The sequence below is a fragment of the Esox lucius genome, chromosome 5 (genome assembly GCF_011004845.1).
Source record: "Esox lucius isolate fEsoLuc1 chromosome 5, fEsoLuc1.pri, whole genome shotgun sequence".
In the NCBI taxonomy this organism is placed as follows: Eukaryota; Metazoa; Chordata; class Actinopteri; order Esociformes; family Esocidae; genus Esox; species Esox lucius.
In genome coordinates, this window is record NC_047573.1 from 5993660 (window position 1) to 6019133 (window position 25474).

Here is a 25474-nt window from a genome sequence, read left to right on the forward strand (position 1 = left end):
AAGCTCATTCATGCTTTTATCTCTAGTACGGTTCACTACTGTGATGACCTCTTAACTGGACTCCCGAAAAAGACTGTAAAACAACTGCAGCTCATTCAGAATGCTGCTGCTAGAATGTTAACCAGGACCAAGAGAACAGAGCACATCACTCCGGTTCTTAAATCTTTGCATTGGCTTCCAGTCAGTTACAGAATAGATTTCAAAGTGGTGCTTTTAGTTTATAAATCTCTGAATGGTTTAGGTCCCGAATACATTTCTGATATGTTTGAAGAATATAAACCGAGCAGGGCTCTTAGATCCATGAACACAGGTCAGCTAGTAGAGCCCAGGGTCCAAACTAAACATGGAAAAGCTGGGTTTAGCACTTATGCTGTACCCAACTGGAATAAACTACCAGAAGATCTTAGACGTGCCCCAAACGTATACATTTATCAATCCAGGTTAAAAACACTTCTCTTTTCACGTGCCTATAGCTTCCGATGTTTTTATCCCATACATTGTTTGTATATGTTTTCTTATTGTATTTTTGATGTTTTCATTTGAGTATTAGTTTTTTATGTTATTGTATATTTTTATATATATACAAACCCCGATTCCAAAAAAGTTGGGACACTGTACAATTGTGAATAATAACAGAATGCAATGATGTGGAAGTTTCAAATTTCAAATATTCAGAATACAACATAGATGACATATCAAATGTTTAAACTGAGAAAATGTATCACTTTAAGGGAAAGATAAGTTGATTTTAAATTTCATGGCATCAACACATCTCAAAAAAGTTGGGACAAGGCCATGTTTACCAATGTGTTGCATCCCCTCTTCCTTTTATAACAGACTGCAAGCGACTGGGGACTGAGGAGACAAGTTGCTCAAGTTTATGAATAGGAATGCTGTCCCATTCTTGTCTAATACATGCTTCTAGTAGTTGCTCAACTCATTTAGGTCTTCTTTGTCGCACCTTCCTCTTTATGATGCGCCAAATGTTTTCTATGGGTGAAAGATCTGGACTGCAGGCTGGCCATTTCAGTACCCGGATCCTTCCTCTATGCAGCCATGACATTGTAATTGATGCAATACGTGGCCTGGCATTGTCATGTTGGGAAATTATAGGTCTTCCCTGAAAGAGACAACGTCTGGATGGGAGCATATGTTGTTCTAGAACTTGGATATAACTGTCAGCATTGATGGTGCCTTTCCAGATGTGTAGGCTGCCCATGCCACACGCACTCATGCAACCCCATACCATCAGAGATACAGGCTTCTGAACTGAGCGCTGATAACAACTTGGGTTGTCCTTGTCCTCTTTAGTCCGGATAACATGGCGTCCCAGTTTTCCAAAATGAACTTCAAATTTTGATTTGTCTGACCACAGAACAATTTTCCACTTTGCCACAGTCCATTTTAAATGATCCTTGGCCCAGAGAAAACGCCTGCGCTTCTGGATCCTGTTTAGATACAGGTTCTTTTTTGACCTATAGAGTTTTAGCCTGCAACAGCGAATGGCACAGTGGATTGTGTTCACCGACAATGTTTTCTGGAAGTATTCCTGAGCCCATGTTGTGAATTCCATTACAGTATCATTCCTGTATGTGATGCAGTGCCGTCTGAGGGCCTGAAGATCACGGGCATCCAGTATGGTGTTCCGGCCTTGACCCTTACGCACAGAGATTGTTCCAGATTCTCTTAATCTTTGGATGATATTGTGCACTGTAGATTATGATAAACTCTTTGCAATTTTTCTCTGAGAAACTCCTTTCTGATATTGCTCCACTATCATTCGCTGCAGCATTGGGGGAATTGGTGATCCTCTGCCCATCTTGACTTCTGAGAGACACTGCCACTCTAAGAGGCTCTTTTTATACCCAATCATGTTGCCAATTGACATAATAAGTTGCAAATTGGTCCTCCAGCTGTTCCTTATCTGTACATTTAACTTTTCCAGCCTCTTATTGCTTCCGGTCCCAACTTTTTTGGAATGTGTAGCTCTCATGAAATCCAAAATGAGCCAATATTTGGCATGACATTACAAAATGTCTCACTTTCAACATTCGATATGTTATCTATATTCTATTTTGAATTTAAATCTAAGTTTATGAGATTTGTAAATTATTCCATTTGTTTTTTACTCACAATTTGTACAGTGTCCAAACTTTTTTGGAATCGGGTTTGTGTATATATATATATATATATATATATATATATTATTTTTTTTCTTTGTAAAGTACATTGAATTGCTGCAATGTATGAATGGCGCTATATAAATACACTTGCTTGCTCTTGCATCGACATCCAGGGAGGTTAGCTTCAGTGGCATGTTCCTTAAACGTCTTGATAACATTACGCACAGTGGAAACAGGAACATCAAGGTCTCTGGAGACTGTAGCCGTCAGATTGTTCATGCTTGGCTACAATCTTTTGACTGGATTCCTCAGACAATTCTCTGGTTTTCTTTCTTTTTTTCCCTCCATGCTCATTGCAGTACACAGTGAAACAAAACAAGAAAATGTGTCCTTTTCTTTATTCAAATTTGTTGAATGATTGATTTTCATATTGCAGGCATCTGTAACTCACCACATGTGACTTGAAATCCAAAGTAAAGAAGAATCACCTGCATGAAATGAAAGTATTTCTAACTATTTCTAGAAGGTGCAAATCATATTGTCCCATTTTCTGACTTTATTCTTTGTAGAATAAACTAATGTTTAGCAATTTATTTTTGTATAAATCGAATTAGTGATGATGTAAGAAATTGCTTTTTAAACTTTGCTTTTACAATGACAGAGCTAACATATCCCTTGAAAGTACACACACACACACACACACACACACACACACACAAACACACACACTTTGTCCTCTAACCTTCCTTCTTCTCCTCAGTAAAAAAACATAAACTCCAAAACACATATGTTTCACTGGCATACGAAGACTGGCTTGTGAATAGTGAAGCTGTGCTTGTGAATCATTTGTTTCGCTTATGCTAGACATAACCTTATCAGGCACATGCCAAACAAAGAAAGATTCTGGAAGTACTAACTGAATCTGATTTTGGATGAGTTCTGTTCATCTGGATTTAGAGACACAAATATCAAGTATGTACCTTATTTTGACAAGGCCTATTAGATTTGTACTATTATGAGTAGTAGTACAATGTAAACCAGTATAAGTTCACAGAACACCAAAAATATATGGCAATCAGTTGTCTTAATTTTTTGTTAATTTCATAAAGTTTGCATAACTTACAGGTTTAGGGATAGTTAAACATACAGCTCTGGAAAGAATTAAGAGACCACTCCTAATATTTCGTAAATCAGAATCTCTACATGTATGGCAGCCATTCCATTCCAGTTTCTGTGAAATTCCCACACAGGCACACCTCATTTTATTGAATGAAGTACAGATTAGGTGATTACCTCAACCAAATCTAATTTAACAAGGAACAGTATAAAAAAATACTGATGTGGTCATCACTATCCTCTTGCAATAGGACCAGTTGGATTGTGAAAACAGTGCAAGTAGTACCTCAAAGGTAATTTGAATAAAAAAATAACTATTCAGAATGACAACAGAGTTGAAAAGAATTCTGGCTTTACTGGCAGGGGGATACATTGAGCGTCAGGTTGCTTCCATCCTGAAAAGGCAGAACTTTGCAAAAGACCATGAGAATTAGACCGTAGAGGAATGGAGTAAGGTCATCTTCTCTGATGGGTCAAATTCTCAGCTTTGCCCCACATCCGGTTGTCTAATGGTTAGACAGAGACCTGGAGACCCAGTGTCACTCACCCAGTGTGAAATTTGGTGGAGGATCGGTGATGATCTGGGGATGCTTCAGCAAGGCTAGAATCGGGCAGATTTATCTTTGTGAAGGACGCATGAATCAAGCCAAGTACAAAGTTATCCTGGAAGAACACCTGCTTCCTTCTGCTCTGACAATGTTCCCCAACTCTCCAGCAAGGTAATGCTCCATGACACACAGCCAGGTCAATCAAGGTGTGGACGGAGGACCACCAGATCAAGACCCTGTCATGTCCAGCCCAATCTCCAGACCTGAACCCCATTGAAAACCTCTGGAATTTGAGGTTTTAAATACTCTAAATGACTATTTTTATTTGGAATTTGGGAGTAATGTTGTCAGTAGTTTTTGAATAAAACAATACTGTTCATTCTACTCAAACACATACCAATGAATAATAAAACCAGAGGAACTGATCGTTTTAATATCTTTTCATTCCATACTCCTTACATTATTTTGAACACATACACAAATACATTTAATTCATATCTGTATTTGTTAATGACATAGTAATTTAACTCATTACTTTTCATTCATTTCAATTCCTAGACCTATTGTATTTAATGTTCAATTCATAATACTATGCATATCCCATAAAGTCTTATTTTGAAGTAGTGGTAGTATAAGTAGTGACGGTAGTAGTAGTAGGAGTATTAGTGGTGATAGTAGTAGTATAAGTTTTAGCAGTAGTATTAGTTGTTGTACAGTAGTTATAGTAGTAGTAGTGTTTAAAGTATAATGCACTACACTTGAATTACTGATATAATAAATGTATTCCTTATAATTGTCCGTTACTGTGTCTTTACGGGAACCAGGTGTTCAGGTGACACTGAGAAGGAGCCCAACGAGGCATGGAAACGTCAGGCACCCTTCTCAACCTGAACAATGGATTCAAGTGAGCCGACATAAATCTCTCTCAGAATTGTGTTTGTTTAGTGATCAAGCACCATTTTCGCCACACATTTTTCTTGGTAGGCCCTTATACTGATTTGTGTCATTGTTGTTGAGCACAGCTCGGAAGAACCGCAAATCAAATCTGCAATGGTTGGGGCTGGATTGCAATTGCCCAGTGATTTGATATGATTTGTTTTTCCCCATCATACACACCATAGCCTCTGCTAGGGTGTTGCACATCCAGACCTAATGAAAAGAGTGAACACATCTACTCAAAAATGGACACACACATACCTCTGCATGCCAAATGAGCGCACACACACACACACACACACACACACCTACACAATCACACACAATACAACCCTTCCAATCGAAACACAGAGGTATAGACACAAAGCGACATCCAACAATTATTACAGTCAGTAAAAGACAGAAAGTTAATAAAGACACAGAAGTACAGACAACCCAGAGCTGAAGGTCACAGAAAACATATTGCTGCCAATAATGAGCTTACTAAACCTTTGTACTGGTAATTTGATTCACACAGCAGAACCCCAATAGGACCCCATTAACCATTGCACCAGAAGTCAGAACCCCAGTACCCCACTAACCATTAAACCAGCAGTCAGTACCACACTAACCATTACACCAGCAGTCAGTACCCCACTAACCTAGCAGTTAGTACCCCTGTAGCCAATACCCCAGAAGTCAGTACCCCACTACTCCAATAACCATTACACCAGCAGTCAGTACCCCACACATTACACCATCAGTCAGTACCCCACTAACCATTACACCAGCAGTCAGTACCCCACTAACCATTACACCAGCAGTCAGTACCCCACTAACCATTACACCAGCAGTCAGTACCCCACTAACCATTACACCAGCAGTCAGTACCCCACTAAACATTACACCAGAAGCCAGTACCCCAGTACCCTAGCAGCTAGTACCCCTGAAGCCAATACCCCAGTAGCCAGTAAACCAAGAGCTAGTAACTCAGCAGCCAGTATCCCAGTACCCAAATAGCCAACACACCAGCAGCCAGTACCCCACAAGCCAGTACCCCATCAACCAATAACCCTGCAGTCAGTAACCCAACCAGTAGCCCAGCACCCCGGTATCCCAGGATCAAGTAGCCCCGCAGCCTGTACCTGAGCAGCCAGTACCCCAGCAACTAGTATCCCGCAGCCAGTACCCCGCAGCCAGTACCCCGCAGCCAGTACCTGAGCAGCCAGTACCCCAGCAACTAGTATCCCGCAGCCAGTACCCCGCAGCCAGTACCTCACAGCCAGTACCCCAGAAGCTAATACCCAAGAAGTTAGTACCCCAGAAGCTAATACCCAATAAGTTAGTACACCGCAGCCAGTACCCCAGTAGCTAGTACACTGCAGCCAGTACCCCAGCAGCTAGTACCCCGCAGCCAGTACCCCAGCAGCTAGTAACCTGCAGCCAATACCCCTGCAGCTAGTACCCGGCAGCCAGTACCCCAGCAGTTAGTAAATTTTTTTCCAATAAGCTGAAGAGGAAAGGCCACAATCAAGGACAAAGGACTCTTTACTGGATCTGGAGAGATTCCACATGTAGAAATTGTCTCAGACTTCTTTCTATGTTGTCCCCACCTCACCAAACATTATGGCTGTTATTTTGGCAAAAGGAAAATGCACAGAGTAGTGTGGCATGCAGATTTTTGAATAAAATGTTTGTTGACTTTTTGATGAAATTGTTTCTTTGTCATTTGTCTTTATTTTCTCAATAAAAATTGTAAAAGAGGTATAACTGGGGACTTTAATTGGACAATAACGATCCATCACGCAATCTAGGAGACAGTTATCCAGACCCTCCATGTCCACATACTTTAATTCGCAGTGTATGTAACAGCTTGTCATTGTACTTACAAAGCATTCAATGGGACATCATGGCATGATCGCAAAACCTGAAGGGAGGGTTGTTTCTATAAAAGGCTCTCTTGTTTAAGTCTCTATAAAATATCTGTGCCGTAATTTGGAATTATGGCCACTATCACGCAGCGTTACAAAGAATCTACTTGGATCGAATCGTCTTCTTGGCGTGTCTGAATAAATCACCAGGGAACCGTAGCCGAGTAAGGGACATTACTCTTTACTACCATCCTACAAAACCTGACGGCAAGATACCCCAAGGCACTCCGGATACACACCAAGTGTGGTGTGATAATTGAGTCAGCATGGATCCGTCTGACATAGTTCTGGATTTAAAACATATAATAGGGGATTCTGGAGCCCTCAAACTACCTGAGAACAGGCTGCACTAATATGCTTGTTGTACCGTATCGTGATGTGCCACTTGACGTTGGCGTTTTGAGTGTCCATCGTTCCATTCCTTTGACAGTCAGAAAACGTAATATGTTGAGCACATAAACATACACATCTTAAGAAATGTTATGATATATTAAGTGACCTTTGAGAAGTGTCTTGGAAAGTGAAGGTTTCTTGAAGATACCTCTATACAAGCCTTATCTCATGAAACACTATTCCAAATGTTATTTAATGACTCATCTGCAATACGGCATTGGTGAGACTTCTTAAGTCACGTCTCAAGACAAGTTAACATCTGGACGGCTGGGTATGAAGGCTTCATAACTTATAAAAGTCATGCAGATTTACAGTATCTCATAGCATAATTTAAGAGTTGATGTCTAAGACTGTGTCAACCACATACTGCCCAAGCAGGCAGGGTGAAAAATCTGTCGTTGTGTCCCAGGGCAAGGCAATTAAGCTTAATTGCTCCCAGGTCGTTGATGTAATTGAGAATCGCTCCTCAGTCAACCTACAATATCTGATGAAATAAGGGAAAATAAAATAATAAAACAGATACATTTTCAGTGTACATACAAAAACCCATTAAATTTACCATTAATTTTTCCCACAGGAATGGCCAAACAAACCAGAAGCAGGAAACACTTTCCAAGTAGTGCATCTCTACACTATACTACACCACACTACACTACTCTTGCTCCTCAGGGTCAAAACAACAGGAAAGAAATAGCTCACCAGGGTCCAGTTTCACAGCAGCAATAGAACCTGGGCTTAAAAATGTTGCAGGGATGCATCTTTCTTGCAATGGCCTGAAACAAAGTGGGCGTATCCGAAATCCCCATGCAGGGAGAGTGTACTGTGTGTGCTAAATATGTTCACAGAATCGACATAAAACCATTTTTCAGCATTCAAATCTTACCTTAACATTACAATTATTCTGCAGTAGTGAACACGGATCAGGTCATGAAACTACATTTTCACGTGTCAGCAAATTTTGAGGCAGCTTTCTAATGCCTGAATAAGGATGATAATGATGTTAAAAGTGTCCAGCTAACACATGAATCACTTTGAGGCAAAAAGGAAGTGAACTGAATTGCCATTATCGTATTATAATGAAATGTATTATACGTAGAAATACAACATTATTGAATAACACAGTGCATTAAGACTATGATACTGTTCTTGCTACATATACTGTACATGTACATTTTCTCCATATAGTTTTGATCTACGCTGTCTCAGTCTTCTTGTTACTTGTTTGTAACAATAAGACCTGGAACCCTGCATTTGTAGTCAACTTTGCAGTGAAGTTATCGGAGTTCAGAGAGACAGATACAAACCTATGAAATGAAGGGAGTTTAGTGGCGACTGTGTTTTGAGTGACTCCGAAGGGCAAAAGAATATCTTAGGATGTACAGTACTTAACTGATTTTATGAGGGGAGGAGGGCAGGTCATCACATAACAAGCCTTTTCAATTGCAACTTCACCATTGATGGCTTTGGGAAACATATTTAGCTGATAACCTTGGCCCTCAGATGATTTCAAGAAACCAGGTCCTGTTCTACATAAGGGTTGCATGATATTGACAAAATGTGATATTGCGATATTGATCGTGAATATTGCGATATTGATCATGAATATTGCGATATCAATATTATTTTTGATATTCTAAAACATATGTAAAAACTACCATTTGCACTTGCATTTGTCTTCATTGCACATCTATACACCCGACTTGTATATACATATACTAAATGGTATGCACTTCTTGTTAGATGCTAACTGCATTTCTTTATACTGTACTGTACTACTCATTGACAATAAAGTTTATTCTAATCTCAACCTTTTCTTAGGATATGCCATCAAGTTTAGTCTCTACAGTAGAGGAACACTTGTCAACTCTCAAACCAGGCCAAGAGTACCAGAGTAACTCACCGGGTTGGCATCTGCAAACAGCCGTTCCGTTGGAGCGTGTCAGGCAGGTAGCATTGTGAAGACAGGGATCGTGGGCGGGGTCACAGGGGTCAAAGGGCACATTGCATAAGGGCCCAGTGAAGAAGGGGGGGCAGGTGCAGCTGAACTCCCCGGGGAGGTGGGACTCCTGACACCGGGCTCCGTTTAGGCAGGGCTGGGAGTCACACTCGTTGATGTCATCGGTGCAGTCCCGGCCTGCCCAGCCTTGTAGGCATTCACACCTGCGACCACAGAGGGAATCACAGAGATCTCACAGAGATGTTCCCCATAACAAAGAGTCTGGAAAAAAATGGTGGCACCTCTGTGACATGACTAGAAAAACAGTGGAAAGTGGTGATGGATAATAACCGGGAGCTCTGGTATTTACTGATCCAGGGTCAGGGTCAATTCTATTTAGAATCCAGTTAATTGTCGACCAGATTCTAATTATTCAATGTCTTTCAATGAGGAAAACGTGAAATAGGACTTTTTCTTTAGTTTGCCTGATGACTCATTCTGAATTTACACCAGCTTCTCTATCTGTCACTCAATACATGCGGTATGAAACTGCCGTCCTAGAATTTAATTTGTGCTGATTTGAAAATCATAAAAGTTAATAAAATGACCATGTGGCACAACTGTTGTCTAACCCACTCACCTCCTGGGATCAATAACAGAGTCAAAAAGTGCTTTCTGGAAAACGTCAGGGAGGAAAGCAAATCCAGGCTTATCCAGCCAAAGACATGGATGTTTGTTTGGAGAAATATGGACTGGTAAAGTTGACTGTAGTTAAAATGGAATTAGCCCTGATATTGATATTTAAATACTGTAAATTAGGTTATGATGAGAGTTCATAATCAGTCCACAGTGAAATGTTCTGGGACAGCTACAATGGATATAAAACGTCTACACACCCATGTGAAAATGGCAGGGGTTTTTTTTATGTAAAAGACTGGGACAAAGATAAATCATGTCAGAACTTTTTCCACTTTTAATGTGACCTATAATTTGAACAATTCAATTGAAAAACAAACTGAAATCTTCGAGGGGGAAAAATGAAAAATAAAATCTTACAATAACCTGGTTGCATAAGTGTGCACACCCTCTTATAACTGGGGATGTGGCTGTGTTCAGAATTAACCAATCACATTCAAACTCATGTTAAATAGAATTACACACCTGCCATCATATAAAGTGACTCTGATTAATCACAAATAAAGTTCAGCTGTTCTTGTAAGATTTTCCTGACATTTTCTTAGTTGCATCTCAGAGCAAAAGCCATGGTCAGCAGAGAGCTTCCAAAGCATCAGAGGGATCTCATTGTTGAAAGATATCAGTCAGGAGAAGGATACAAAATAATTTCCAAAGCATTAGATAAACCATGGAACACAGTGAAGACAGTCAACATCAAGTGTAGAGAATATGGCACAACAGAGACATTACCAAGAACTTAACATCCCTCCAAAATTGATGAAAAGACTAGATGAAAACTGGCTGAAGTTTGCAAAAACAAACATCAAGTCTCCCAAAAGCATGTGGGAAAATGTTATGGTCTGATGAAACCAAGGTTGAACCTTTTGGCCATAATTCCAAAAGGTATGTTTGGCGCAAAAACAACACTGCACATCACCCAAAGAACATAATAACCAAAGTGAAGCATGGTGGTGGCAGCATCATGCTTTGGGGCTGTTTTTCTTCAGCTGGAACCGGGGCCTTATTCAGGGTGAAGGGAATTATGAACAGTTCCAAATACCAGGCAATTTTGGTACAAACCCTTCAGGCATCGATTCGAAACCTGAAGATGAAGAGGAAGTTCACCTTTCAACATGACAATGACCCAAAGCACACATCCAAATCCACAAAAGCATGGCTTCACCAGAAGCAGATTAACGTTTTGGAATGGCCCAGCCAGAGCCCAGACCTAAATCCAATTGAACATCTGTGGGGTGATCTAAACAGGGCTTTGCACAGGAGATGTCCTCGCAATCTGACAGATTTGGATCACTTTTGCAAAGAAGAGTGTGCAAATATTGCCACATCAAGATGTGCCATGCTAAAAGACTCCTAACCAAAAAGACTCAGTACTGTAATAAAATCAAAAGGTGCTTCAACGAAGTATTAGTTTACGGGTGTGCACACTTCTGCAACCAGGTTATAGTGAGTTTAAAATTTTGCTCCTGTAAGATTTCAGATTGTTTTTCAATTGAATTGTTCACGTTATAGGTCACATTTAAGGTGGAAAAAGTTCTGACATTATTTATCTTTATCTCATTCTTTTACATCACAAGAACCTGGCATTTTAACAGGGGTGTGTAGACTTTTTATATCCACTGTACATACATCTCCCATTTAAAAATGTAAAACCAAACCAACTGAAACCCTTTCCACATGTTGCATGCAAGATCTAAATAAAAAAAACATATCTGGCATAAGCTGGCGGTTCACTGCACCATCTTACTGGTTTGCATTTCATTCTGAAGAGCTGAAATTGGACAAAAGGTTAAACTGATACGGTTTACAGTGTGTGTTTGTGTGTGTGAGGAAACACACTTATAACAAAGGAAGGAACTTAAACCACATGGTGGCAGTGAACTCACAGCCTGTCTCCCTCTCATTAAAACCACTAACATTCCTCCAAAACTCTCTCTCTCTTCCTCTCCCTCCCAAATCATCATTCTCCCCCCCTCAGTTGCCACCCAGAATCTCCCCAATCCTCAACCTATCTTTTTTCCAGTTAAGGATTACAATATTTTAGTCATCACATGCACATAAGGGCCACTTCAGGCACACGCACAGCAATTATGTTTAACTTTCTTACTCAAGGATGGATCGATCAATTTCTTGCCTAGCCGTCTCAGGGAGTCGAGCTAACGCATTTAATGGTCTGATGCTACTCTGCCACCCCCTCATCCTCATCCTCTGTCTGCTTTATTCCACCTCATCCTCAGTCTGTTTTATTCCCCTTATCCTCCTCATCTGTCTGTTTTATTCCACCTCATCCTCAGTCTGTTTTATTCCCCTTATCCTCATCATCTGTCTGTTTTATTCCCCCTCATCCTCACATCATCTGTCTGTTTTATTCCTCTCATCCTCATCATCTGTCTGTTTTATTAACCCTCATCCTCAGTCTGTTTTATTCCCCCTAATCCTCATATCCTCAGCCTTTTTTATTCCCCCTCATCCTCACATCCTCAGTCTTTTTTTATTCCCCCTCATCCTCACATCCTCTGTCTGTATTATTCCCCCTCATCCTCACATCCTCTGTCTGTATTATTCCCCCTCATCCTCAGATCCTCTGTCTGTATTATTCCCAATCATCCTCACATCCTCTGTCTGTATTATTCCCCCTCATCCTCACATCCTCTGTCTGTATTATTCCCCCTCATCCTCACATCCTCTGTATTATTCCCCCTCATCCTCACATCCTCTGTCTGTATTCCCCCTCATCCTCACACCCTCTCTCTGTATTATTCCCCCTCATCCTCAGTCTGTATTATTCCCCCTCATCCTCAGTCTGTATTATTCCCCCTCATCCTCACATCCTCTGTCTGTATTATTCCCCCTCATCCTCACATACTCTGTATTATTCCCCCTCATCCTCACATCCTCTGTCTGTATTCCCCCTCATCCTCACACCCTCTCTCTATATTATTCCCCCTCATCCTCAGTCTGTATTATTCCCCCTCATCCTCACATCCTCTGTCTGTATTATTCCCCCTCATCCTCACATCCTCTGTCTGTATTCCCCCTCATCACCTCTCCTCATCTTTACATCCCTCATCTCACTCCTCTAACTCAGGTATTCTCTTTCTTTACCTACCCTCATCCTCACTCACAAGTCTTCATCTCCCTCTCGTCCTCTCTTTACGCCCCTCATCGTCACAACCTCTTTCTCGTCACCTCCCTCTTTATTACATCCTCCCCCTCATCTCCTTATCTGACATAATCTTTCTTGACCTCCCCTCATCATCACATCCTTTATCCCAATACCCCAACCATACTCTCTCTTTTACCCTCTTAATTTTTTCACCTCTGTTCACTTTCTTTCTCTCGTCCGTCTAAACCTCTGTCTACATCTGTCTCGCTCCCTCCATCCATCTCTCTCTCTCTCTCTGTGTGAGGGCAGATTATTACTGTAGGTAGAGAAGATACAGCCATTTTCCTTCACTATTGATTGATCCGTTTGTTTTACCTCCCATCTGAGGTTTATTACTCCAGCTGCCAGGAGTGCAGAGGGAGTCAAAACACACATGATCACTATCTAATCAGGGCTTTCATTTTCTCACGTCAATTTTCTCTCTTTTTAACTTTTCACGTTTTATTCCATTTTCTGTGGCGGTGGCGCTTGCTACAGTAGGTGGAGGAATTTGCGATCGCCCATCGGTTCACTGCTTCCTTATATTACTCCATTTCCTCTCTCGTACTGTTCATGTGTTCTTGGATAGAGGCGATCAGGGGAAGGCACACGCACAGTAACTTAGAGTAACTTCATTTGGGAGAGTGTGTGCGCTGCCCCCTCCCTGGGCGGGTTCTGTAACCGGCCCGGCCCGATACAGCCCAGCCACACACGCCGTGGAACCTACGGTGCAGTACCTGTAGCCGTTGAGGAGGTCGCTGCAGGTGGCGTTGTTTTGACACGGCTGCGATGAGCACTCGTCTACTTCCCGTTGACAGAACTCGCCCTCCCACCCCGGGAGACAGAGGCACTCGTAACTCTGGAAGACAGGAAGTGACGGCACATCCACAACGTCAAAATATACCAACACTGGTTAGAGCAGAGATACCCATAATCCGGACCATGGGTTCAATGCGGCAGATGGCATTCATTCTCCCATCTAATCATGGACTGATGTCAGCGTTAGAGCACCTGGTGGGTGCAATTAATTATCAAGCAGAACAGAACACCGGCATTGATCAGGACCTCCAGGCATGGATAAGAATAACCCTGCAATGGAATATTAAAGTGAATACAGCCGTCGTCTTTGGAAAAACCCTTTTCCTGGCTCTTTTCCTGGATCTACGTGTTTTGCAGCGTTTTATGCCCCGAATCCCAGCACAGCCAAACACATTATCCCACTGCTACCACTAAACAACTCACTGAATAAGCTTGACATCAATATGTTTTTGCCCAACATCGTACCGGAGTATAAACTCCCACATGTTGAGTAGTACTGAGACAGAGTGGTTACAACATACTGGGCTGCTTTTGAGGATATTCAGATGAACACTAGATGAACACTTATATTACAGCCTCCCAGTCAGTCATCTCCTGTGAAAGTATGAAATTAACACCTGGGATTAGTTTTATTTATTGGGGTGGGGGGTGTTATGGGCACTGACAGGCTGGCCACCCACCCCTTCAACCTCTGCAGCAATGCTGGTAGCACTCATGTCTATTTCCCAAAGACAACCTCTGGATATGACACTGAGCACGTGCACTCAACTTCTTTGGTCGATCATGGCGAAGGTTGTTCGGAGTGGAATATGTCCTGTTAAACAGCAGTATGGTCTTGGCCATAGGTTATATATATATATATATATATATATATACACACACACACACAAAGATTTGACACATTTTAAGTATTAGATTTATTTTTACACACACACAAAACTCGACTCGGTGAGTTGTGCTCTGTGTTTATATTTTTGCTAAGCCTGGACTAGGTGAGTTGTGCTCTGTGTTTATATTTTTGCTAAGCCTGGACTAGGTGAGTTGTGCTCTGTGTTTATATTTTTGCTAAGCCTGGACTAGGTGAGTTGTGCTCTGTGTTTATATTTTTGCTAAGCCTGGACTAGGTGAGTTGTGCTCTGTGTTTATATTTTTGCTAAGCCTGGACTCGGTGAGTTGTGGTCTGTGTTTATATTTTTGCTAAGCCTGGACTAGGTGAGTTGTGCTCTGTGTTTATATTTTTGCTAAGCCTGGACTAGGTGAGTTGTGCTCTGTGTTTATATTTTTGCTAAGCCTGGATTAGGTGAGTTGTGCTCTGTGTTTATATTTTTGCTAAGCCTGGACTAGGTGAGTTGTGCTCTGTGTTTATATTTTTGCTAAGCCTGGATTAGGTGAGTTGTGCTCTGTGTTTATATTTTTGCTAAGCCTGGACTAGGTGAGTTGTGCTCTGTGTTTATATTTTTGCTAAGCCTGGACTAGGTGAGTTGTGCTCTGTGTTTATATTTTTGCTAAGCCTGGACTAGGTGAGTTGTGCTCTGTGTTTATATTTTTGCTAAGCCTGGACTAGGTGAGTTGTGCTCTGTGTTTATATTTTTGCTAAGCCTGGACTAGGTGAGTTGTGCTCTGTGTTTATATTTTTGCTAAGCCTGGACTAGGTGAGTTGTGCTCTGTGTTTATATTTTTGCTAAGCCTGGACTAGGTGAGTTGTGCTCTGTGTTTATATTTTTGCTAAGCCTGGACTAGGTGAGTTGTGTTACTTTGATGAAGTCTGTGGACTACTTGTCCTCCAGTTGGTCATTAAAATGTTCAGTATGATAATTAATCATTGTGTGGGAGATGAATGGGCTGTTGTGTATTCATTTCCTGGCCAGGATCAGGCTGGTTTCATTTTACATCGCCTTTGCATACAAATGAAGCGGGTTAAAGAGTCAAAAGGGTATCTGGAATTTCTCATTTCCAGCCGATGTTCCTTTCCAGGTCTGAGATCCACATTGTGTGTGTTGGGTTTGTGCATTCGTGTTTTTTGGGTTTGCGTGCGTGACTGTGCATGTGTGTGTGTGCGCGTGTGTTCCTGCGCATCCCCGGTTCCGTTGAGCTCGCTTGTTTGCTGAATGGCCGCTAATCAGTATTTCATTCACTGGAGGGGAGGTGTTCAACTTTGTCTGATATAATTTGAACACTGCAGGCCCACATACATAAGAGGGGCCAGGAGAAGAAAAAACAGAAGTGAAAAAACACCAGTCATCTCATGATAAATTATATGCCTCCGGGAGACTGGAATTCCTCACCTCAGGCTATGATGATTCCCAAACCGCACATCGTTCCCTTCACGATGCAGTGGTGGTTTGGCTGTGCCATAGGGCTCAGGCAATACAAACAGTGCGGACGCTGTTTGGGACGCAGACGTAATCTCATTTCTGCTGTTAAATCACCTTCTGGGAGATGCAATTCTCCCCAATAAGCTACTGCAGCTCTGTGGGACACTGTGTTCCAGTGAGGGAGCCGGAACAACTGGAAACGTGTGAGCCTCCCTCAAATTGAACCCTAGTGCATGGGTAGTGCACCAATGTGGGAGTAGATGGGGTGTGAGGGGCCATTTGGGAGCCAGGCCTGAAGGTGTGAAGCAGGTTCCAGTGCCGTGCAGTAGGTATGGGAATTAAGTGGGGGCACTTCTAGGAGGGGGGGGCACTGTTAGTGTGGGGGGGGGGGCACTGTTAGTAGGGGGACACTGTTTGGAGGGGGGCACTGTTAGGAGAGGGGGTTACTGTTAGGAAATGGGCACTGTTTGTAAGGGTGGGCACTGTTTGTAAGGGGGGTGACTGTTAGGAAGGAGAGGGGGTCACTGTTAGGAAAGGGTCACTGTCAGGAAGGGGGGCACTGTCAGGAGGGGGGGCACTGTTAGGAAAGGGTCACTGTCAGGAAGGGGGGGCACTGTCAGGAGGAGGGGCACTGTTAGGAAAGGGTCACTGTCAGGAGGGGGGGCACTGTCAGGAGGAGGGGCACTGTTAGGAAAGGGTCACTGTCAGGAGGGGGGGCACTGTTAGGAAAGGGTCACTGTCAGGAAGGGGGGCACTGTCAGGAGGGGGGGCACTGTTAGGAAAGGGTCACTGTCAGGAAGGGGGGCACTGTCAGGAAGGGGGGCACTGTCAGGAGGGGGGGCACTGTTAGGAAAGGGTCACTGTCAGGAAGGGGGGGCACTGTCAGGAGGAGGGGCACTGTTAGGAAAGGGTCACTGTCAGGAGGGGGGGCACTGTTAGGAAAGGGTCACTGTCAGGAGGGGGGGCACAGTTTGGAGAGGGGGCACTGTCAGGAGGAGGGGGCACTGTCAGGAGGAGGGGGCACTGTCAGGAGGGGTGGGCACTTTTAGGAGGGGGGAACTGTTTTAATGTTCTGTGTTTCAGAGATTTCAGTTAGTAGAAAAAATGTCACATGTACCTATGGGCATTTTGCAGGTGCTTCTTCTCGTGTTTTAGGAATATATTACGCCATTACGTTCAGTACTTCATTGTACAGGCCCCCCCGGGAATCAAACCCACAACCCCGGCTTTGTGAGCACCATGCTCTACCAAGAAACAGAGAACCGAACAGAAATCAACAAGGCATGAAGCACTAGGCCAGCCCGGCAAACCTCAGCCAGATCAATCCTGGCTTTGCCAGGCAGACTGAGGTTACACTTACAGGAAGTTCAGGGCAAAAAAAACGACAGAGTGGAAGAATAAGATCATACCAGAGGACGAATGAATTGGTTTTAAATTAATCATGAAGGATTCCTTCACCGGCATTGGCCTCTGCCTATGAATCCATTAGGACTGCATCAGGAGAGACACAGCATTAATCCTTCTCAAATGAATTAACACAAATTGAACAGTAAGCATTTGTGTGCGTGTGTGTGTGGTGGTGGTGGGGGGGTGGGGGGGGGGGGCGGGGGGGCAACACAAATATTAATAAGGTGGGTGATTATATTATTTACAAGATGTGCATGTGACACTTGTTGTATCTGAATGTGCGAATTGGAAATGTGTTGTGTTCATATCCCCCTCTCCCTGAGACATGCTTGTAGAGTGGGGTGACTGCCTGGGGGTCAGATGTTTTTGACGGGGGTCAACCCAACTACCGGCACAGACATACAACCTCCATTCTTGGTCTAAATAACGTCCCTGGTAAACCCTAATTAGAGAAGGGGGTAGTACTGGCAAGCCGTGATTACAGAACGGGGTATTATTTGTAAACCCTATTTACAGAAGAGGGGTATTACTGGTAAACCCTAATTAGAGAAGGGGGTAGTACTGGTAAACCCTAATTAGAGAAGGGGGTAGTACTGGTAAACCCTAATTAGAGAAGGGGGTAGTACTGGTAAACCCTAATTAGAGAAGGGGGTATTATTGGTAAACCCTAATTAGAGAAGGGGGTATTATTGGTATGAATATATATGAGAACTGAATGTAACAACTATTTGCTTACTGGTCAGACAGTACTAGTTTACCTGGTCTATTTGTATGTGTCTGTGTGTGTCTGTGTGTGTATGTATGTGTGTGTGTGTTAATGTGTATGTTTACTTGCGTGTGGTAGCCATGCTACTAATGAAATGAAGATTATTACCGTGAGAGCTGCAACAGTGTTACCGAACCGCAGCTATGGAGGAGACTCCACGGAGACCTCACAGCTTCTCCTACAGGTGTACTGTCAACACTCTTCATTTCCATGAACATGCTGACACAACAGAAAGAGACCGATGCGATCAAAGAGGCAATAATTAACAGAGAGAGCCGGTTCCGAGTTCGTATCTCCTCACAGGCGAAGCGAAGTACGCGTTATTAATTATTCCGTATAGACAAAAACTTTGCTGGCTAAAACCGTTAGTATCTACATTATAGTAAGCCTGAAATAAAGCAGTTTACGGGTATATTGCGACTGTTTCTGGAGGATTTTCGAAGTACACATCCGTGCAAGCGTTTTGGGTCAGGATAGGCGAACACATTTGCTGGCTACAACATACAGTAGTTACGTTATAGTAAGCCTTAACTTAAACTGTATACAGTTATATTGCGACTGTTTCTGGAATGGAAAAGTTCATCTTCAGTCACGCTAAATTTTTATGATTATTCCTAGGAGGTTATTAGATACTAGTAAGTCTACTACTGGCTAATAAGCTGTTAAAACGGCCAGTGGCAAAAGCCATACAGTTCACAGATGCTATGGTGGAGATAAACTTAATAAGAAACGTTAGTCAGTTACACACAATCCACAATGGAGTCTAGCGACTACGGAAACATCTTTACACTTGATGAAAAAGTTAGTTATTGTCGCCTTTATGGACAGTTACTGTACAAATGTAATTCACGAATGAAAGAAAAAAGAAAAAAAAAAAGTGTTCCCTTTACTCAGGGGTGACCACGTCCTGTGTTCCCTTTACTCAGAGGTGACCACGTCCTGTGTTCCCTTTACTCAGAGGTGACCATGTCCTGTGTTCCCTTTACTCAGAGGTGACCATGTCCTGTGTTCCCTTTACTCAGGGGTGACCACGTCCTGTGTTCCCTTTACTCAGGGGTGACCACGTCCTGTGTTCCCTTTACTCAGGGGTGACCAGGTCCTGTGTTCCCTTTACTCAGAGGTGACCACGTCCTGTGTTCCCTTTACTCAGAGGTGACCATGTCCTGTGTTCCCTTTACTCAGGGGTGACCAGGTCCTGTGTTCCCTTTACTCAGAGGTGACCACGTCCTGTGTTCCCTTTACTCAGAGGTGACCATGTCCTGTGTTCCCTTTACTCAGAGGTGACCATGTCCTGTGTTCCCTTTACTCAGAGGTGACCATGTCCTGTGTTCCCTTTACTCAGGGGTGACCAGGTCCTGTGTTCCCTTTACTCAGAGGTGACCACGTCCTGTGTTCCCTTTACTCAGGGGTGACCATGTCCTGTGTTCCCTTTACTCAGGGGTGACCACGTCCTGTGTTCCCTTTACTCAGGGGTGACCACGTCCTGTGTTCCCTTTACTCAGGGGTGACCAGGTCCTGTGTTCCCTTTACTCAGAGGTGACCAGGTCCTGTGTTCCCTTTACTCAGAGGTGACCACGTCCTGTGTTCCCTTTACTCAGGGGTGACCAGGTCCTGTGTTCCCTTTACTCAGAGGTGACCACGTCCTGTGTTCCCTTTACTCAGAGGTGACCACGTCCTGTGTTCCCTTTACTCAGGGGTGACCACGTCCTGTGTTCCCTTTACTCAGGGGTGACCACGTCCTGTGTTCCCATTACTCAGGGGATCCAAATCAGTAGTACTGGCATGTTCAAGGCCCTTACCACTAATCCAGAGACATTCTTAAACAAAAAGACACTGTCAACAATTTTGGAGGTTAGTGCTTTTATGTGAACGAGCATCCGCTGCCGAAACTAAACTGATTACAACACAGGAGATTTTGTGATCTCGTAAGGTCCTGTAGGAATGGAAATCCAAATATGTGTTAATTGTACTCTGATTAGTTTTTTGTCTCCTGTAACATTCATATGCCCTTGCAGGTAAAGAGCTAAACAAACGGTACAACAACTGTGACAAACAGCGTAAGCATCTAATTTTTTTTATCCAGGCGGTACATCGCAAACGACGCCTCTCACGGCGCACTACTCCTGACCAGAGAGCTACAGCATGGCTCCAGGGCACAAGTGGAGGGTGCGCCAAATATGGAGTAGTGCAGCGCTTGGAACGAGCCCGCATTGAATCATCCAGAATCCCGTACAGGTTGACTAATCTCTTCTAGCGTTCAGTCAAGTGCTTGGCCTGCTCTTTCATCACCCCATGGTTCCTGTTGTTCCACGTGTTCCACGTGTTCTACATGTTCTATGGTACCATCTGCTCATACAGATCAGGCACCCTTGATGTCTCACTTTTGATATCCAATCAAAAGCACAAAATGTCACTTAATATTATCACAGCAGCCACACACGTGGAACCACATACAAAATGTAGCGTATTTTCATTCGTTTAAAGAAAAATAGATATATAGGACGCTATGTGATGTCACATGTTACTGTCAAGGTAGGTGTGCATGTGAAGTACTTTACGCGTCGTACTGGAAGTAACGGACACATGCAGGGCTGAAAGTGAACCATCGCCATCTGGAACGGAATCCGGGATAAAATAGTATAGACTAATTGAACTTTATGTCATTCTAATCATAACATCATAACTGTTAAAAAGACACAAAAAAAGAAAACTATAAAAAAAAAGCAACAACAGCATGATTTAACATTGCTACGTCAACTGTATGAAAAGCAGCGAATTGACTGAAAACTGGGCTAAGTATCTCAAAAAACAGCTGTGGTTAGAAGAGAAGACTTTCGCAATCGTTTTGCCAAAGAGGGAGGAGAACTCGGCCGCGGACACACCCACCCGGGATAAGCGGGCTCCAGCCCTGCAGTCCAGATGCTGATTGCAGATCCACTTTTTTTATTTTTTGGAACAGATCTCAATTTCCATTTGTCACATCGCGGGTGCACTGTGCACTGTTTGCACGCCGCGGTAACTTAAGGACAAACGTGCGCCGGTTGCCAATTGCAGAGCCTAATGAACTGATTGTTTTACAATCAGACCAAAATATTAAGACTGGTCTTGTTTTTGCCACGCTGCAACTTAACAAAATAAGCATGCTGAGTTGGAGTCTACAGCCTACAGCCACACCTGGATCCAGTCCAGGCATTTACAAAGGCATTTGAAGGAATAATCAAGGCTACTTGATACAAGGTCCAAGCATTTTGTTTTTCTGTAATTAGAAATCTGCTCACCCGGCCCACATTTAGCGTGTGTGTTGCTACTGCCTGTTCGGTACAGGCAGGGACACAAGTGTTATGAAAACGTGAGCATCTGACGGCACCTGTTTGAAGGCACAAGTTCCCCAATGAAAAAATGTAAGAACAAATCGGTCGTCAATCTGATAAAAACCTTGTAAGGGCCTGAAGACATGAGAGAATGACGCTTAACCCTGTTTACAAAACAACACCTTGAGTTATTTTCGAAAACCAAACAGATCGGCTACATTTGAACGTTTTTCTGAAACTCAAAACAAACACATGTAGCGGTTGAATAATGGTGTCGAGTTCAAACCTGAGAATGTCATTGCCTCACACATCATCCAGTATAGAAGCTCAGGGCTGAACAGGAAACCCAGGAGCATCCATCCTACCCTCTTCAGAGACCTACCGTACAGCCCCCATCTGCCTCCATTAGCGACACAACTAAAACGAAAACCTCGCAAAGGCTACAGTGCCGGGGTCCGCACCAGACCCATTACCCATGATACCACAGCACCTACTGCCCACACCACCAATCAGAATGAACGCTTATGAACCGGGCCATCATCCGGGACCTGACAGATCAGGCGGCGAGACAACAGAACCACAGCGAGTCTCTCCGTTCTGGCTCACATTAAGCTGCCCAAATCCGGGACACATTCTCCAGCCCGGTTGGTCAGGGAAATACTGTCTTTCCCGCTTGAGACAGAGACTCTGAACACAGTCTAACATGGAAAACAAATGGAAGTGTTTAAAGACAGGCGGAACAGGACGCACTCAAGCCAGAAGGCCACAGGTCACCAGATTCACCTGATATTAGGCTTGAAAAACACAATTTGGACAATAAAAGTTCTGATATTCAAAGATGAATCTAGAAATAATTTATAATCTTCAAAGCTATGATGAAATAAAAATAAATAAATCATGCAGGTAAAGTTAATAGAAAATGCATTCACATAAGTCACATAGAAAGCTAATCTTTGACAGCGACAGTGAAGACAAAATATTAGAATTTGACCTGTTCCATCACACCAAGTGGCTTATGTTTGGCATAAGTGGCTTGACATGTCACGTCCCCTCTCCCTTGAGGTGCCGTGTTTTGGTTTCTCCAGGTTGTCGGGGCAACGCATTAGGGGGCGTGGCGTCACTCTTTGGAATAGAGCCGGTACCAGCTGTTCCCTATTACCTATCACACACCTGTTCCCGCTTGGCTCATCACCGGCTATATATCTGAGGAGCCCTGACGACCCGTCCCTGCCGGATCGTTGATCCACATTCGCCTGTGTTACGGCTCATAACGAATTCCTGAAACACGCCTTGCTATTCGGTCTAAACTAATCTTGTCTCCCTGTGACTGTAGGAATCTTCCTGACGACCATCATCAGCCTGTGTACTGACCTCCTGCCTGTCCACTACTACTCTGCTTACTCCCTGCCTGTACCTCTGCCGCCAGCCCGTGTACCGAACCTCTGCTTGCCCACGAATACCCTGCACCTGCTCCTGCCCTCGAACCTACCCCTCTCCTTCCCCGATCTTCACCTCTCATATTAAACTCATTTTTGCACTTCACTCATCCGGTCTGCGTTTGGGTTCCTTTCAGAACTGACATAACATGCCAAGAATTATGGGTAAAAAGAGTCTTAACCCGCAGCATAGTTGGTCAAGTATTATCCAGATGGAAGCTGAACGCTGGTAGACGACTCTCATTTCTATCAGTTAGAAAGTAAAACTGCACCATAAGTTCATGCCAATTATGTGATATAACAAGTGTCATTGTTCCACATGTTCAGATGTATGTACAGATCTGGCGGCGTTCTCAGTAATAAATAGGTAACACAGATAGCTTTTTAGTTGGCCATGTCGTTGTTTCTCATCTGTTTGCATTGTCTTAAAAATGAGACCATTTGAATTGAGGTCTAGTACAATTAAATGAAGGGATAATGAGCCTCGTATTTAACAAACAACAAACAAAAGAAATTACATTTCAGCCTATCTATTCCGACAGAAAATAAAGCAACTGCAAAATATTTCAACAAGTAAAATTGTCAGGAAGTAACAGGAAATTCTATATCAATCAAAGCTGCCCATCCCGGATATAGATCATCACACTTAGGGCCCAATTAAATCCGATCTATTCAGACTGAATAGCACTTGTTTTGGTAAACTGGATTAAAACCTGACAAATCCCAATGCAGCCCTGAGCATTAAAGCCAGTCAGGCTGCAACAGACACTGGGAAGGGGACAATGGCCCTTTGTACAAAATGTCTCACCAAGACGTGTCTTCTGGACCGCAGGGATTTGATTCACCAGGCTTTTGGTTGTTGGTCAAATTTACCCGCTCAGCCACCGGTCACCCTGCCAGCAGAGGCGCCGAGTCTCATTACTGATAAGGTCTGGCGAACTGGTTCCAAAGTACCGTTAGAGAGCTCCGATTACCTGCCGGTTGTATTGCCTGAGCTAGCCTTAGCACGTCAATAACCCGTATTTTATTTTACATTCATTAACAAGTTCTCTGTTAATAATAGCTTAGTTAATTACATTATTACACGTTTTCTATAAAGGTTCATTGCCCTTGGCTGATTTTGCCACAGTATGTTCTCTTCCTGTTTTCCTCAGGCTTGAGGCAGGTGTAAGGCATGAACATAGCTAGTGGGATGCTACGGACAAGACACTATCAATATGTTGTACTATCACGGAGGTTTTCACATTACTTTGAAGTGGTCAAAAAAGACAGTTGTCACCTCTCGAATCCTGACTGACGGGTCCAGTAGACATGAATTTACATTTGACCTCTCTGAGCATAACGATCAAAAAACTGTCCTCATACAGCCTTCCGCTTCAGGTTATGTAAAGGCAATGTTATCAGTCACGTTCCATAGTCATTTCTATCAAACAAAAACAAAACTGACCCCTTTTACACCCTCTGTTCTCCCTTTGCAAATACTGTGAAATCTATCTATGGCCTCCTCATCTCAATGCAATCTCATCGCAACAATTCCCAAGTTGAAGATTGCGGCAAGCCTTTTTACGCCACCGTGCCGAGCTATTCTGCCCCCCACCCCCCCCCATCCCCCAAGTGGCTCATCCATCTGCCCAAATGGAGGAAGCGGGATGAGTCCAGGAAATCTCCCCCTTAAAGGGAAATAACAATAAATAAATCCCTGGAAGTATTGTTGGATTGTGGCTCTATACACGTTTGTCTTACTCAGGGATAGGAGGGCGGAGCTAGCAAGACAGCACTGTCACCTAGCTATACTGCTCTCCCCCCAACTGAAGCAATTTGACAGAACTTATCATCATCATCATTTTTCATCATCATCATCTTCCACTTATCCGGGACCGGGTCACGGGGGCAGCAGTCTAAGCAGAGATGTCCAGACTTCCCTCTCCCCAGACACTTCCTCCAGCTCTTCCGGGGGGACACCGAGGCGTTCCCAGGCCAGCCGGGAGACATAGTCCCTCCAGCGTGTCCTAGGTCTTCCCCGGGGTCTCCTCCCGGTGGGACGGGACCAGAACACCTTCCCAGGAAGGCATCCGGAGGAATCCGAAACAGATGCCCAAGCCACCTCAGCTGACCCCTCTCGATGTGGAGGAGCAGCGGCTCTACTTTGAGCTCCTCCCGGGTGACCAAGCTTTTCACCCTATCTATAAGGGATCACCCAGCCACCCTGCGGAGAAAGCTTATTTCGGCCGCCTGTATCCAGGATCTTGTCCTTTCGGTCATGACCCAAAGCTCATGACCATAGGTGAGAGTAGGAACGTAGATTGACCGGTAAATCGAGAGCTTTGCCTTGCGGCTCAGCTCTTTCTTCACCACGACAGACCGATACATCGACCGCATTACTGCAGAAGCTGCACCGATCCGTCTGTCAATCTCCCGTTCCATCCTTCCCTCACTCGTGAACAAGACCCCTAGATACTTAAACTCCTCCACTCCACCAACCTGAAGTGGGCAAGCCACCCTTTTCCGACTGAGGACCATGGCCTCGGATTTGGAGGTACTGATTCTCATCCCCACCGCTTCACACTCTGCTGCAAACCGTCCCAGTGCATGCTGAAGGTCCTGGTTTGAAGAGGCCAAC

General features: G+C 43.6%; 1 protein-coding gene across 1 annotated transcript in view; it reads right to left on the reverse strand.

Moving 5' to 3' along the window:
* Nucleotides 1-25474, reverse strand: part of eys (eyes shut homolog) — a 296854-nt gene that overhangs the window by 187022 nt on the left and 84358 nt on the right. Inside the window, exons 25-26 of the mRNA XM_020046358.3 lie at nt 13538-13659; nt 8927-9186 (exon numbers count right to left, since the gene is read on the reverse strand). Of these exons, the coding sequence (XP_019901917.3) occupies nt 8927-9186; nt 13538-13659 (382 nt within the window). The remainder of the gene's footprint in view (nt 1-8926; nt 9187-13537; nt 13660-25474) is intronic.